The 17,817-nt window shown below is 36.2% G+C and overlaps 1 protein-coding gene across 1 annotated transcript in view; it reads right to left on the minus strand.

Moving 5' to 3' along the window:
* Positions 1–17,817, minus strand: part of bor (ATPase family AAA domain containing bor) — a 232,496-nt gene that overhangs the window by 205,843 nt on the left and 8,836 nt on the right. The window contains exon 2 of the mRNA XM_090383719.1: positions 10,326–10,504. Coding sequence (XP_090239845.1) covers positions 10,326–10,504 — 179 coding nt within the window. The remainder of the gene's footprint in view (positions 1–10,325; positions 10,505–17,817) is intronic.

Genomic DNA, 17,817 nt, shown 5'->3' on the forward strand with positions numbered 1-17,817 from the left:
CTTTGATTTTCTTGCTGTTTGTTTGTTTGTTGTTTGGTTTTTAGGAGCATTAGCAACTAAGGCCATATTACTCCGGGAATATGCGGTGGTCATTCCCTTGACCTTTCCGCATCCTCCGTATTTGGTGGTGACGGGCTCGAACCCCAGTCTAATCAAGAAGTGTGTGCTCATTTTCCTGCAGACCTTCTACTTTACAGTCCCTCTTCAGCATTCAGCAATTATGGTGACATTCCACTTCTTCTGGTACCTCATCGCTATATCTTTAATGTCCTGGTGAAACCTCTCACCCTGTTCTTCAATAACACTTCCCAGATTTTCTGCGAAGCAGTCAATGTGGGAGTGTAAAAAATGGACCTTGACACTCATGTTGCAGCCCAGCTTCTTGAAGTTTGACAACATATATTTTCAACTATATTCTTGTAGTCTGAATCCTAGTTGTTCATTAGCAGTTTTCAACAACAGACCTGAAGCTAATGCCTGTTTTTCTCTTTTATTCACAGTTCCCTCAAAATCTCGGTCCCTCACCAGTTTACGAATTCCAACAAAAATATCTTGTTTTAGTTTCCCTTGGGTGACTGATGGGAATTTAGTACAAAAGTAGTTGAAGCAGGGACCTTCCTGAGGTAAAGCTTTCACAAACTGTTTCATCAAACCCAGTTTGATTTGCAAGGGTGAATGGAGAACAGTTTTGGGGTCTACCAGTAGTTTATGAACTATGTTCTTTGAGCTAAGCAACACACTGCCCCTCTTTGGCTTGACATCCCAGTGCTTACTCCTTGCCGAACTGTCCCACTTACACAAAAACAAAGCAGTTTTGTGTAGACAGATTTTTGTCCAAGTAATGTGCCTATCACTTTAAAGTCAACACAGACCAATCAACCATGTACTTCATGCTTAATATTTGTCAATGACATCTTCAATTTCTCATATGTAGCTTTCAAATGCACAGAGTGAGCTACTAGAATTGACCCATATTTATTTCCGCTGTGGAAAAGCACACCTTTGAGACTCACCTTGTCAAAGCACACCTTTGACACCTTTGTTGAGTCAATAAAAAGTCTCCACTGTGTAGGATAGTTCATTAACTCATTTATATTACTTCAAAAAACCAGAACTGTCCTCAGAAAAGTGGGGGACTAGTTTTTGTTCTCTGTGTCTGTACTACGAGAAAAACATCCCATGTGCTAGAAGATTTTTGTCTTAAGTCTAGAACCAAGGAGTGCTGCAGATTCCTTTGATAAATTTAAATCTCTTACCAGATCATTGAGTTAATGGTGTGAAAACAGTTGAGGGATGGATTCAATGTCTCCAGGCATGTAGACTTCAGTTTTAACATCAGAAGCTTCGCTTTCAGCACTTGCTGCTGCTACATTCTCCAATGTAAGTGGAGGGCAAGGAATCAGCAGGTTATCTCCATGTCAGACTAGTCTAAATGCAGATGGAATATTAGGATACACAATTCCACACTTACTCTTTATATTGTATCCCTCAACATTGACTCAGCAAAAGTAACAGTCATCACAGTGGTTTACAAGCTCCTGCCAAATCATGAGAACTTCAAATGGCATAGCCTTCTTTTTACTCTTTTTCCACAATCTCAATGAGTCAACACAGGTTCGGCAAATTTTATGTGGAACCCATTGTTTATCTTAGTCAAAGAGTTTCACTCCGGAGTTCCACAAATACAGCAAAAGTTCAGATTGTTCAAACACTAGTGTGAAGACTTTTTACTCACTTTTCAGCACAAGTTTGTCACAATAACATCAAAAATAAACTGAGCTCACACTGATAAACACTGCTGCCAAGGTCAAAGAACAAATGACTGAAAGCAGTGCTACCAACATGTGAAGATTTAGTTTACAAATTCCCAACATTTACTCCTAACTTAATACATACAATAATACAACTCATGACATCAACTTAAGTGATGTTATGAGTTGTGTGAGAGAGAAATCTGTCAAAGTTTTCTGATAATTTAAAGAAAGTTAGGATGGTAAATAATTGGGACCAGGTTATGCCTGTTCAGAATGATTTACATCAGTCATATACAGTGGTGGCCACACAGATTGAGACACCCTCTTAAAGTTTAATACAGTAAGTTCTCAACTTATGTGATTATTTCTGCACAAGATGAAAAACCACGTAAGTCGAATCGAGAATTCTATTCGACTTACGTGGTATACAATTAAAAATAGATATACAATCTATTTTTAATTGTATATTCGTTTGAAAGGAAAATTCAAGCAAATCAACTTCTATTTATGAAAACTTTGTGGAAATAAAACTTTATTCAATATCCTATTGAGTACATAAAAAAAAAAAAAAAAAAAGGTAAAATTGCAGCCATTATCAACCCACTGCAGGATGGAAGCCTCTTCAACAATTCACGTTAAGGGAAATGGACCATAATCTGCCATGCTGGCAGATCGTACGTTGGCAGATTGAGTACGTACTCATACATAAATATCTAATTTAGCTGAAATTATCCATTCTATACTAATCGTTTAATATGTTCTCAGACTTTGGAGATTTTGATGGTGTCTTGAAGTACTTGTCCAATGACGTCTGCACTATAGCTCTTTTTTTCTTGTCGTAAATCAGTTTGTAGCATGCAATTGCATCATGCACTGCTCCAATCACTTTTTCAAACCGTTCGGTGTCTAGATCCTGAGCTTTTAAGCCAGCTAGTCCTTTGTCGATCATTTTAAAGCATTTTGCCATTTCCCTAGTATCAAATCGTTTTGATGGTCCAACGTCTTGTATGTCCTCCGAAACATAGTCTTCATTTTTATGGTTATTAAGCTCCATTAAATCTTTATTGCTTAATTCCTTTCTATGACTTTGCAACAATTCAATAAAGTCATTTTCCTCTAAATTTAATTCCAATGTTCTGGTCATTTCCACGAGCTCTCTAATTACATCTTCATTTTCTTCACTTCCCGAAGCATCTTGGTTGATACTGCAATTTCACTCCAGGCAGCATTGATGTTTTTAACAGCTTTGTAAATATCAAATTCTTTCCAGAACTGCTTCAATGATCTGGCATTGTCATTCAGTGGCCCTTACTGCCTGTTTAAATGTTGTTCATAGATAATACTTTTTGAATGTCTGTATCAAACCCTGATCCATGGGTTGAATGAGGGAAGCTGTATTTTCAGGCAAAAATATAATGTTTTCATGATAGTCACACATAGTTGTTGGGTGACCAGGTGCATTATCAACCAACAGTATCTTAAATGGTAGGTTGTTTTCTTGGCAATATTTTTTAACTTCTTGCACAGAATGTTGGAGAAACCAGTCCAGAAAAATTTCTTGTGTCACCCATGCTTTTCGATTGGACTTCCACAAAACAGGTAGCGATGCCACTGAAATATTTTTGAAGGCCCATGGATTTTTGCTATGGTAAACTAACAGTGGTTTTATTTTGCAAACTCCAGCAGCATTTCCACCAGAAAAAAGGGTTAATCTGTCCTTTGATACCTTAAATCCTGGCATAGTTTTTTCTTCTTGCAATAAGTAAGAACAATCTGGCATTTCTTTCCAATATAAACCAGTCTCGTCTACATTGAAGACCTGTTGTGGTAGGTAATCCTTGTTTTTGATGATTTCTGCCAAAGTCTTGGGTAACTCCTTAGCTACTACCATGTCTGCACTAGCAGCCTCACCTGTAACTTTGATGTTGTGTACTTTAGTACGGCCCTTAAATCTTTGAAACCATCCATGGCTTGCAATGAATGCTTCACTAGCAACATTCTCACCACACTTACACTTTAGTTCTTCAAAAAGACTCGAGGCTTTTTCTTGTATGAGCATAAGATTTATTGGCATTTGTTGTTGTTTCATGTCTTCTATTCAAATCATCAACAATGTTTCCATTTCTTCTATTAATAAGCCTCTTCTTTTGCATTGGCACAGAACTTTTTACATGCCGCATAATCTGAACTTTATTTATTTTTATAATGGTTCTAACAATTCATTCATTTCGTAAACATGTGCAATGTCCACAAATTTCTTGCCATTTTCATGTTGTTTAATGATTTCGACTTCAGTCTCCATAGTTATAATGTGCCTCTTCTTATCACTATGATTACTATTCTCACCATATTTTCTTTTTTGCAGACATATTTAGGGTTTAAATTTATTTTGTTTACAACAAGTATAAGCTCACAAGATACAACTTACACTTTGGGGTTAAGTGGTTAAGTTGAAAACAAAGCGCCAATGCCACTATCAATTCATATTAACGCGTGTGCGTGTGTGTGTGTGTGAGAGAGAGAGAGAGAGAGAGAGAGAGAGAGAGAGAGAGAGAGAGAGAGAGAGAGAGAGAGAGAGAGAGAGAGATGGGTGGGGGTTTAGGAGCGCATAAGCTGCCAGGGCTATAGTGCACCTTATTCATATTAGCAGACACTAACGCAATCTATTACATTTAAAGTAGCATTTAATGGATGCCGTGGCTAGTCGTAAGTAGAAGTAGTGCAACTGTGTATCTAAGAATCTGCGTAAGTCAAGGACTTATTGTATTTCCTTAATAACTTCCTCTAAAACTTTCACTTCCTATTCAGCAGCAGTATAACAAACACTCGGTTAACTCTAAGGAAAAAAAATTCAATTATTGCTATTGATCAGAAGGACTTTTCTAGTAAACGTATAGCTGCAAAAATTGGCTGTAAAATGCCTACTGTGTCAAAATTCCTTAAAACATAATGCAAAACTGGAGATGTCAAAAGAAAATCTGCACTTGGACTGAAACAGAAAAGTATTGCAGCATGGGATCAAGTTTTGAAGTATCTTTGCCTTTGTAATCATTACACAAGTTCCACAGACCTAAAATCCATATCAAAGGAACTAGGGTAAATATATGGGGTACTAAGGTACTACAGTAAATACAAGGACAGAACCTCTGATGAAGATGTGAGGATTGGTCCGAAGACAAATCAACTTCATAAGAAGCCCTTACTAACAAAATCCACAAGGAAAAAATTATTAACACAGGCTAAAGAACAAGCTAATTGGACAATTGAGCAATAGGAATCTGTAATAGAGTAAACTCTGATGAATTCATAACCTCTACAGATTGGATGGTAAATGCTATGTTTGGCATAGATTTAACAAAGCTTATTACCCTTACTCTATTCAATCAAGAGTAAAACTTCCATTGGGCCAGATGGTTTAGGGATACAAATGAGCAGAATACATTTTTTAAATGGTACTATTAACAATGACTACTACACAAAAACTTTAAAAGAGACTCTTCTGCCTGTCATCAGAGGCCTCTGACAAGAAACAAAATTCTGCACATTACCACACTGCACATAAAATTAGCACATCGTCTAATCATATTTAATACAATTTCTAGTGTGCTAATTTTAACTTGTTTCAAATACTGAGTGATCATTTTTTTTTTTTTTTAATTTTTAGGTGAAGAAGTTCATGCAAGACTGCAATACCTGATCTTATCATGGCCAGGAAATAGTCCCAATCTGAACCTGATTGAAAACAGCTGGAGTATTATGGTAAAATTACTGCTAAAAAATCCACAAAAGCCAGACATTGCAAGAAATCATTATTCAGGTATCATGAACTAAGCAGCAAAAATATCAAGGTGGTAATTAAAACTCATGGTATGCCAACAAAATACTAATATCTGTTTAGAAGACTTAAAAGGTATCACAACTATGTTTGTTTGCTGCTGTGTATTTTTTCTATCTTATTACATAATGTTAATTTAAAACACTGGTCCCAATGACAAGGCATTCATATGGCCTGCAATATATTTCTGTCATTATTTGCAGAAGATACAAAGGTTGGCAGGGTAGTTAATGACAGTAATCAGTGTATATTACTGCAACAAGATCTATACAAATTATGCAGATAAGCTGAGAAGTGGCAATTGTTTAATATTGACAAATGAAAGGTACTTCATACGGGTAGTAATCCCAGATTAACATACAAACTGTGTGGTACCACTCTGGGTAGTGGAGAATGAAAAATTGAAAGATTCCATCAGCATTGACCTTTCCATTCCATTCAAAGCCTTAAACATTTCAGCCAGATCTCATTGCGAGTGCCTAGTTTCCAGGTACTGCAGTTTGTAATATTGAAACCTTTTCTGGTAAGAGCACCCTTTTGCTCCCTTCACTAATCTTGTTCTTCTCTGCACCCATTCCAGAAAATTCACATCCTTCCTAAAATGAGGCTTCCAGACCTGTATGTGGTAGTCAAGATGTGGCTCAGCCACTGCCTGTGGGATAATCACCTCCTTATCTTTGCTGGTAAATTCCCATATATCATTGGCAAAACCCCATAAGTTGTCACAGCAGCCTGTCTTCATTGCTTAGAGAACTTCTGAGCAATGACTTGGAGGTAATTGTGCAGTCATCTGACTCCACAATTACCCCCAGATATTTTTCATTTTCTACTAACCTAAGTGTAGTACCACAGAGCTGGTACATTAATGTCAGATTGCTGCTACCCATATGAAGTTCCTTGTATTTGTCAGTGTTAAAAAATGCTAAATGTTGAACTTCAACTGCTGTTTCTCAGCCCATCTGCCTAATTTTTTTTAGATCTTATTGCAGTAGCTTACCCTTATTACTGTTATTAACTACCCTGCCAATCTTTGTGTCATCTGCGAATGTAGAAATTAAGCCTGTTATATCATATAGAAAACAACAATGAGAGCCCAGCAGTGAACCCTTGGGTGCTCCACTAATAACATTAGTCCATGAAAAGTCGCCGACCGGGCTAGCCAGGTGGGTAAAGTGCCTGCCTGGCAACCCAAAGGTCGCGGGTTCGATTCCCGCCTCGGGCTTGGATCAAAGTACTGCAAAAACCTTGGGAGGTGCACTATGGCCACAGAAGCCGATGCGCCAACAACTACCAAACCAAAAAAAAAAAAAAACCATGAAAAGCAGTGTCCATTAATAAACACTGTCTTCTCCCACTCAACCATTCTTTTATCAAGAGAAGTGCCACACTGCTCAAATTTATACAGCAGTTTTTTTTTTATGTACAACCATATCAAAAGCTTTCCTGAAATCCAAGTATACATGATATCAAAATTATTTTCTGTATCCCGTTCCTTTCTTACTACGTCATATCCAATATCCAATCAGATTGGTCAGACAAGATTGCTGTGACTGCAATATAATTGCATTCCTGTCTAGATGATCCTGCATTACATCTTTAATAAGAGAATCCATTTTTTTCCATGGAACAGAAGTTAAGCTAACAGATCTGTAATTACTCATGTCAACTTTTGATTCCCCCCTCCCTTTTTGAATTGGGGATACATTTGCACATCTCCAGTCCATAGGGACCTCTTCTGAATCCAAAGATGCTCTCATAATTATAGCTATGGTTTTCTTGCCTCCCTTAATAAAACAGGTGAAGTAAGTTAACATTATGTTAAGTTTCAAAAATTTCTTTTCACTTTCCTCTCTGCTATCATAAAATCATTTAGCTGCCTGTTAAATTTTGATGAACTTTTGGCATTCACCTCCCTAAAGAACTCCTCATGCATGAATGCAGATGCAAAATACCTATTCATTCTGTCAGCCACCTGAGCAGGATCATCCATTGTTAAAACATTGACATCAAGTGAACCAATGTGATTCAACCCCGTCCTTCTACTCATAATATAAGTAATCTTTGCTGCTTTTCTTGGCATTCTTTGCCAGACACTTCTCGTATGCTTACCCTCCTTTGTGACGTGTATATTTTTATTTCAGTTTGTTTCTTTTCTTATAGCTTCTGTTATAAATAAAAGAAAACCAAAACATATTGTTATTACTGCTAGTCAAGCCTCAAATTAACATTAGATAGACGAGGTGTGGCAATAAAGTTCCCAGAGTGCTGTTGCAATCAGATCCAATGAATTATGAAAATAAATGGAAGTGGTATGTTGTACTTCAAACTTCCTCCAACAGATAGTTGTAAAGAGATTGCCCAGTACCAATGGATTGCAGGTAACAACCAGTTTCATTAGTAGCATTAATATTCAGTGTCACAATTTTGCAATGGAGCAACAAACAAATATCAAATTTTGCTTTAAACTGGGAAAATCTACAACAGAAATGTGATTCAACCCCGTTGAATCAATGTGATTCAACCCCGTCCTTCTACTCATAATATAAGTAATCTTTGCTGCTTTTCTTGGCATTCTTTGCCAGACACTTCTCGTATGCTTACCCTCCTTTGTGACGTGTATATTTTTATTTCAGTTTGTTTCTTTTCTTATAGCTTCTGTTATAAATAAAAGAAAACCAAAACATATTGTTATTACTGCTAGTCAAGCCTCAAATTAACATTAGATAGACGAGGTGTGGCAATAAAGTTCCCAGAGTGCTGTTGCAATCAGATCCAATGAATTATGAAAATAAATGGAAGTGGTATGTTGTACTTCAAACTTCCTCCAACAGATAGTTGTAAAGAGATTGCCCAGTACCAATGGATTGCAGGTAACAACCAGTTTCATTAGTAGCATTAATATTCAGTGTCACAATTTTGCAATGGAGCAACAAACAAATATCAAATTTTGCTTTAAACTGGGAAAATCTACAACAGAAATGTATGAAATGTTAAAAACTGTTTATGGTGATGAAACATTAAGTCATACCAGTGTGTTTGAATGATATAAGTGATTCAAAGAAAGACAGACATGAGGATGTTCACGATGACCCAAGAAGTGGGTGTCCAAATTCTCAAAATTAGGACAGACAAAAGTTTGGGAAATTGTGGCGAGAGATTTTCGTTTAACCCTCAGAATGATGGCTGATGAGTTGGATATGAATAAGGAGACAATTTTCCAAATTCTGAAAGAAGATTTAGAGAAAAGGAAAGTCTTTGAAAAAGTTGTGAAATATGGCCTCATGAATGAGCAGAAGCAACAAAGAATGTCATCATATGAAGACTCCATCCAGACTTGTCAACACAGTCCTAATTTCCTCAACTGTATTGTCACTGGAGATGAGCATTGGGTGTTTCAGTATGACCCAGAGATAAAGAGTCAGAGCATGCAGCAAACTTCAAAATCATCACCGACCAAAAAAGTTTTGTTTACAGAAGTCTAGGATCAAGACGATGCTGATCATGTTTTTCAACAAACAGGGTGTGATCCACAAGGAATTTGTACCTGAAGGTGAGAAGGGGAGAGTCAAATGTTGCATTCTGCATACAATTGCTTCAAAGACTATTGGAACATTTCCTGGGTAATGGTGTGATTTCGAAAGGAAGGCGGCTGGTTCTTATTGCACAACAATGCCCCTGCCCAATCTACACTTGTTGTGAAGCCATTCCTGATAAAGCATAGCATTGTACAGCTCAACTATCCACCCTACTCTCCCAACCTATCACCAAAAAAAAAAGTCAGGATAAATCCTCATTCCCAAGGTGAAAACTGCCCTCAAAGGAAACAGATTTCAGGACATAGAGGACATAACGAAGTACATAACTGCCAAACTGAATATCATCTCTTTGGATGCCTTCACTGACTCTTTTCAGAAACTTTTAGAATGGTGCAATAAGTGCAATCAATTAGATGGCGATTACTTTGAACAAAAAGAAAAACTATTTTTGAGCTTCTTCAATTTGTATTCTTTTTATTGCGCCAGTCTGGGAACTTTACTGCCACACCTTGTACGTGCCAAAGAATATGGTCACATTTTGACAATTCTAGCAAACTTCATTAATACATCCTCATTATTACAAAACCTGGAAATTTAGATCCCTTGAACTTTCTATTAACATGATTTTGCTATAAATTGTTTTCATCATTTATTGATGTGATTATTACAATGAAGTTTAAACACTAAAAATAAATCAATAATTGCAGTTTTGAGAGGTAACCTTTCAATTTTGGAAAACTGCTGTTTGGAATGTGCACAAAACAATGTAGGAAACCAAAAGTTACACAAGTAGAAAAATAAACTTCAGTTTATTTCAGAAAATTAAGCAGTCATAAAAAAAAAACTCAGGATAAATCCTAGAGATAAGCAATTAACCCTAAAAATTTCAAATCAACTGCAACAAAACTTTTTATTTATTTATTTTTTTATATAAAAGCTACAATGGACCACAGTTAAAAGAAAGCATTTGTTATCTTTTGGAACTGTGATAAAAGTGAACTGGACAACATTGAGGATAAACCTTTTCTCTCTTCAGCCATTTGAATGCAAAGTATATTTTATATTCACTCACAAATATTTTGATTTTTGTTTAATTGACTTTCCAAGAGATTTTATACTTAAATGTAAAACTGTAAAATATTTTAATTTAAAAAATGTATATGCAATCTTTGCTTTCCTAACATTAAATAAAAACAATACTTGTTGATGCTGTTTAGTTTCCTCGGCCATTGTCTTCCGTCTCTCTTCTTGCTGGGCTTTGATTTGTTCTATCTTTGCACTCTCAATGTGAGCTTCATATTCCTTAATCTTAGCCTGGTATTCCAAATGACGAGTTGATTCCTGCAACTTAGAAAGTTCCAATGCCTCTTTCGCATGACCTAAAATAACAAACAAATCAATTATCTGAGATATGATCTGAATGACATCATGTAGTGGTAGGAAAAAATGAATGAAGGAGGTACTCTCAACTATGTATGGGTTATTTAATAGCAGTGGGAAAGTGATGTTGATACAGCAAAACCAATATCGACATGCAGGTGCCTGTGCTGACAAATAAACTGACAGGTTTCAATAATTACCTAAATCTAGCATTTTGTGAATTCTATGCCTTCTCCACTTCCTTAGAGATGAATACAGATATATATAATATAATTAATATAATAATAAATAGAAATTGTATTAATGAGATCAACTCACAAGATGTAAGTAAATGCAAGTGAAAATGGGTTATGAAAATATGCCTACTAGCACAAATTAGCTTGGTAAGAATATATAACAAAATATAAATTAAAAATTAGAAATTTTGTGTTTATTGTACAGGATGCTGGCCAATAAGAAGTGGAGTAAAGAAGGAAAATTGAAAAATAAAATATGAAGGTATTTGAAAGCTTAAAGATGGAGAAGAACTTAAGACATACAAGGAACATACTGTAAAATAGCTCATAGCTACAGGTCCATAGTATGAGTATTGATGCAAAAATATTAAAAAAAAAAATAAAATAAAAAAAAAAAATACTATTAATGTGCAAAGGAGAAAGCAAAATTTTAGTATTAAAAGGCAAAGGAGGAAAGCGAACTCTAATTTTTTTTTTTTTTTTTTTTTTTTTTTTTAGGTATTTAGCATTAGAATGCAAATATTTTACAGTACCAAAAAAAAACAAGATATAAGGATGGTTTACCACAGCAAACCTGACCAGGAAATCACAACCTTGAGAATCTATCCAGGACATAGCATACTGTACATCCAGACCAGTGCAAAAGATTTTAGACAGCAATAATACAATAACAGATTTAGAAGCTGCATAATTTAGTTTCATGGTCTCAAAACTACGTACCAAATGCAAATTTACCAAATTAATTAAAATGTACAATGGTTCTGTAATATATATAAAATAATTAAATTATTTAATTATTTTAATCAGGTAAAAAATCCTAAATGTATGCCGTGAATGTAAAGGTAGTAATTGGTAGATAACCAGAGTAAAAGGATCGTAACCAGCAAATGGCAAAAAAGTCAAAGAATTTGAAATAAATTAAGGCACGATATTGCAAAAATACATTAAAATTAATTTAATATATTTATTTATATATTTTTAATATTTAAATTAATTTTTAATATTTTTTCAGTTTTTAATTTACAGTTTTTGCATATATACACAATGTTTATTAACGATGTTAATCAACCATGCAAAATTACATGGTTGCGAAAAACGAAGTCCAGCAATGTCTTCACCACAAAAGCTTTAAGGTAAACTGTTCAACATTATAGGTCTTTTCCGAACATCATATGACACTAATTCTTAAGTTAAAAAAAAAATGTTTTTGTGTTTATTCAGAGTAGACATACAGTATTGAGCTGTACAACAGCAACAGTTTACTTTCAACCTTGTGTGCGTGTGTGTGTGTGCATGCACACACAGTCAATTTCTCACACAATAACAAATATCACTAAGTTTTATTTATGCCACCATTATAACTATGGAAGAGGGAAAAACAATAAGTAGTCAAAATTACTCAATAGGCCTTCTCTTCCCTAGCATTAGAACCGAGCGAGAAGCCAAGTGAGTGAACTTCAGCTCTCTATTTTTTTTCCCCTGCTTTAGTCATGAACATAATGTTATTAGTGGAGTCCCACAGGGTTCAGTGTTGGGTCCACTATTGTTTTGTATATTTATCAATGATATTGATGAAGGTATATCAGGCTTAGTGTCGAAGTTTTCAGATGATACAAAGGTTGGCAGGGTTGTTAATGACAGTAATGGCAGTGTGCTACTGCAACAGGATCTAGATAATTTGGGCAGATGGGCTATGAAGTGGCAACTGAAGTTTAACCTTGACAAATGCAAAGTCATATGAGTAGAAGTAACCTGAGAGAAAAGTACCAACTGTGTGGGTCTACACTTAAGGTGGCAGAAAATGAAAAAGACCTGGGAGTAATTGTGCAGTCAGATATGAAGTTTTCTGAGCAATGCAGACAGGCTGCCAGAGCAGGTCATGGGGTTTTGTCAATGACATATAGGAATTTTGCTAGCAGGGAAAAGGAGGTGATTGTCCCTCTGTATAAGGCAATGGTCAGGCCACGCCTTGAATACTGCGTACAGGTCTGGAGGCCTCATTTTAGGAAGGATGTCGATTTGCTTGAGCGTATACAGAGAAGGGCAACAAGATTGGTGAGGGGAATGAAGGGATCCTCTTACCAAGAGAGGCTTCAGTTCTGCAAATTGCAGTGGCTGGAGACTAGGCACCTACACGGTGATCTGATTGAGGTGTATAAGGCTTGAATGGGTTGAGCACGCTGAATTCTAATGGGATCCTTCCACTTGTTCAGATTACAAATCTAAGGGGACATAAATTCAAATTAAGAAAAGACAGATGTAGAATAGATGTGCAGAAATTTGCCTTTAGCCAGCGGGTGGTTAATTGCTGGAACAAACTTCCATCTGTCATTGTGGAAGTTGATAGGTTGAATAAATTTAAGGAGGAACTGGACAGGCATTTGGAGGGAATGGTGTGATTTTTTTTTTTTTTTTTTTTTGGCTGATGCTGCATAAGCTCATACACTTGCTTTCTTGCATCACATGCCACTACTATTACTGACAAGTGCTACAACTAGTTATAACAGCAGTTAAAAAACCTTGGTTGTGTGGAATTAAATATATTGTGTTTTTTGGTTTTTTTGTGCATGTCAGTATGACACTGTTTATTGAGCACATTAACTACAGATTTAATGAAGCACACCCAGATTAATTTTTCCAGCTGTACTCACAGTAGATATTTTCAATCTTACTCTCAGATGTCTTAAATTGACGTCAAAAGTCATCAAGCCTTCTACAACCGGCCAAATAAGAGATAGCACTAAAAGGAAGAAATTCAATGTTATAGCTAAAGCTGTAATGGCCTCCAAGAAATCATTCCTGTCCTTTCATTTATTTTTGCAGCCAACAGAATTTAAACTGCACTGATAATGCATGGTCTTAATTCTCACAGCAAAACAAACTTGCCTTTGCAACAAATTGCCCTGATATTGCATGACTTTATAACCTTGCCAAACTTTTATAACCTTGTTTAACTATTTGTTCAAAAGATGAGGCTACAATGACAGTCTGCTTCAGAACTAACCTACAACTATTTTGTCTTCCCATTGCCGCTAAAGCCAACCAATTTTCTGATAAGGAACCAGTTGTCAACTCATTGCAATGCCTGTTGTGAGTTTATTCAATGTGAGAATTAAGACCGTGACACTGTCTATACAGTTAAGTTTTTTTTCAAGTCAACAAGGTTTACAGGACAAAATAATACTGCAAGCATATTATGCAGAGAGAAATGTCATCCTTTTTACATGAATTCTGCCAAGGACAGTACCAAGCCCATCTCACTCAGCTGCCCAACTCAACAGTAGAGCCTACACTACTCATCAGGCAGCAAAGCAAGATCTCCAAAGGCAGGAAGGAGGCACTGGTCCCATAGGAAGTAGCTGTCAGGAAAACAGGAAATATTCTATGCAAAAAGGATAGGTGGAATAGGATCAAGATATTCTGTGGAGCAAAAGTTAACGATGCTGTCTTCTCTTCTTCATGTGCCTTGTCCAGTCCCCTGGACGTTGGCAATTACTAAGGAGAAAGCATTTCTGCCTTCCGCTAGTCTGAATATTTTTTTTTACATTTTGTATGCCAGTCCATTGTTGAATGTTATGCAGCCAAGACGTTCGCCTCCTACCAATCCCCCGTTTTTCTTCAATCTTGCCTTTTGTTATCAACTGAGGTATATGATATTTCTCTCGTCACAGAATATAGCCAAGATAAGAGATTTTCCTGCTTTTGATGGTAGTTAAGGTTCTTTCTGTTCTTGATCTTGGAGGACTTCATTGTCGTTTACTAAGTCAGTCTGTGGTATTCACAATATCCTACAATGTATCCACATCTCTAATGCCTCTAGCCAGTTCAGTGAACTTGCCTTGAGAGTCCATATCTCAGCGCCATATAAAAGTACGGACCAGATGTAGCTTTTAACCATACATTGCCATTGCAAAGAAGTGCCCTCATTTTCTTGAAGGTTGCTCTGGTGATTTCAATCTAACTTTGTATTTCTTTCGCGGAGTCTAAGTTCTCCTTGATAGTGCTTCCCATGTATCTGAAGTGACTGACATGTTCAATCAGATTGCCACTGAGTGATATGTCTGCATTTTCATACTGTTTGTGGCTAAAAATCATGAACTTAGTTTTCATTTCATTAACACTGAGTCCCAGTTCTGCTCCGGTCAAACTGATCCTATTGAGTAGTTGTTGGAGACCTTTATTGGTGTCGCAGAGAATGAGAGTGTAGTCTACATATCTAATATTATTTATGACTCCATTGACTTTTACTCCCAGGTTTTAGGGCTTTTTTGAATATTGTGTTGTAGTATAGGTTGAACAGGAGATGAAAAGATGCAGCCATGTTGAACTCCTCGTTGGATGCTGACGTTGTTTGTTCCTATTCCTCAGGCTCGAACTGTGGCTGTCTGAACCCAATAAAGATTTTTAATAACGCAGATATCTTTTCCACCTAGTGGGACTCATGAAGTAGTTCAACCAGCTTATGATGTTGTACTTTGTTGAAGGCTTCCTTGTAGTCTATGAAGCATACAAATATGTCTTTTTGCTGGTCCAGACAATTTTGAAGGAGGCCATTGATGCTAAATAATGCTTCAAGTGTTCCGAAGACATTCCTGAATCCCAGCTGTGTTGTCTAGAAATATCAAATTCACATTTAGCTCTTATTCTTGAATGAATCACCCAAAGAAACACCTTCAGCAAGTAGCTCATCAGACTGATTAGACTTCTTAGGGATCGTAATAAATGCTGACTGTCATTCGGTATTTCACCGGTGTGTTATAGATTCAATTAAAGAGTTTTGTGATTTGGCTGATGTTCTCTCTCAACGAGTTTTATGACCTCTACTGCTATTTTGTTCAGCCCTGGAGTTTCTCTGTTTTTTGCCAACGATATGGCATATAGTACTTCTTCCTTGAGAATTTCTGGACCCTCCAAGCAGTATTCAAAGCCTTCTGTGCTCATTTCTCTTCTTGCTTCTGTTGTCACTGAATAGCTTCTGCATGTATAGCTCCCATGCCCTTCGAGTTTCTGCTTCATCCACGATAGGCTTGTTTGAGGCTGTAGAACAGATGATGAGAATGATGCTGTGGAACAGCTATTTTTTAAGGGCACAAAAGGTGATGCTGATGTATACATTGGTACGGTACTATGATATAGTAAACTCTAAAATATGACATATTCAGGGATTGAGAGGAGCCAGATTTTAAAATATTCCTGATTTTAGAGAGTTATACCTAGTGGTTGAGCAATTTTAGAGGAGCACACGTCAATAAATATTAAGCATAAGCAACTGAACTTATTTACATCTGTAAACATTTATAACTATCTGTTCTTTCATTTGTTTTTTGGGCCAGCAGGATTTAAACTGCATGGATAATGCAACAGTTTTAATTCCCAAGCAGAACAAACTTGCTTTTATAACAAGTTGCCCTGATATTGCACTACTTTCAACACACAGCTTTAGTATATTACAACTTTATAAACTGATTTCACATACTGTCAAAACATGGAACAATTCTTTACAACTGTTTCATTTGCTTGTTGTCACTAGAGACCACTTGCTATATAATGAGCAACCAGTTAGTCCCAAAAAGACTGTCACAGGAGTCTCTCATCTTTGAAATAAATAGCCAATTAACCTTTTGAAGAGACTATCTGAAAGAAGTGCAAGCACAGGGCAACTTCTTGCAAGTTTGTTCTGCTATGAGAATTAAGACCACTGCATTGTCCATGCAGTTTAAATCCTGCTGGTTGCAAAAACAGATTGAAAGGACAAAACAGTTCTCAGAACCTCTTATAAAGAAAGAAATTTACTTTTTTACATGGATTCTTAAAGACAAATGCAATAATTGATACTAGTGCTAGTTTGCTGTCTTGATATTTCTGGATTAAATGTTGATTTTTTTTTTTTTTTTTTTTTTGTAAAATGTGCTAGATTTTAAAGAATTCTGGATTTCAGAGTGCCAGATCTTAGAGAGTTTACTGTATTAATAACAGCAATCTGAGGATTTACTTTACAGGTATAACACAATGTTAAGAAAAAGTGGTAAGTTAGGGCCAAATATGAGTGTCTGGAAATCTACCCAGACATTATAAGAGGGAATATATGATGAGAACCTGTCAATCAGTTTGGCTCTGGAGAGACTGCACAAAGCTCGTGGGGTAAAATTTTTCTCAGCATGCACTGTATTTGTTAAAAGGTTAGCCTGTTTTTACACAGATGGGATGCACTTAAATAGAAGAGGTGCAAGAATATTTGTTGATATTATCAAGGCAGTGTTCAAGCAAGCAGGAAAACTGATAGTTTGGTAGAATATACAGACTAACAGATCAATGACAACTGCAAGCAGAGATTCTTTCCGTGTTTCCATATCAACACCAAGTTCCAGTGCCTAGATGATGCACTAAATCCCAAGACAGAATTGCTGGGAAAACAAAAAATGAGTTACGTGTGTTATAGAACATATGAAGAAGGTCTCTACAGATTGAATATGGGCAAAAGTCTCTTGTTCAGAAATGAGAAAAAAATGGTAAAGTAATTACAGACCTGTAAGCTTGACTTCTCTTCCAGGGAAAATAATGAAATAAGTGGTTAAGGAAGTGATGTAGGATCATCTTGATAGGAAAGCAGTTATATGGCAATCATAACATGGATTTCTTGAGAGGAAATCTTGTCTGATCAATCTGATTAACTACTATGAGGTAGTCACAAAGAAATTAAATGGAAAAAATAATTTGGACATGATATATCTAGATTTCAGCAAAGCTTCTAATACTGTTCCACATGAATGACTGCTGTAAAAATTGAAGCAGTACATTATTTGGGAAAAGTTATTATTGTGGATAAAGGGATGGTTGAGTTTCAGAAGACAGTGGTTATCAATAGCCACTGCTCTTCACTGATTAATGTTATTAGTAGAGTCCCTAAGGTTTCAGTTCTGGGGCACTTACTGTTTTCAATATTTATTAATGATACGGAGAAATGCTTATCAAGTTTAACATCTAAATTTGCTGATAATACAAGGGTCAGCAGGGTAGTTAATAATAGTAATCAGGGTACTGCATTCAAGTCTGAAAGCCTTGTATTAAGATGTTGA

The sequence above is a fragment of the Mastigoproctus giganteus genome, chromosome 10 (genome assembly GCF_048544385.1).
Source record: "Mastigoproctus giganteus isolate SK-2022 chromosome 10, ASM4854438v1, whole genome shotgun sequence".
In the NCBI taxonomy this organism is placed as follows: Eukaryota; Metazoa; Arthropoda; class Arachnida; order Uropygi; family Thelyphonidae; genus Mastigoproctus; species Mastigoproctus giganteus.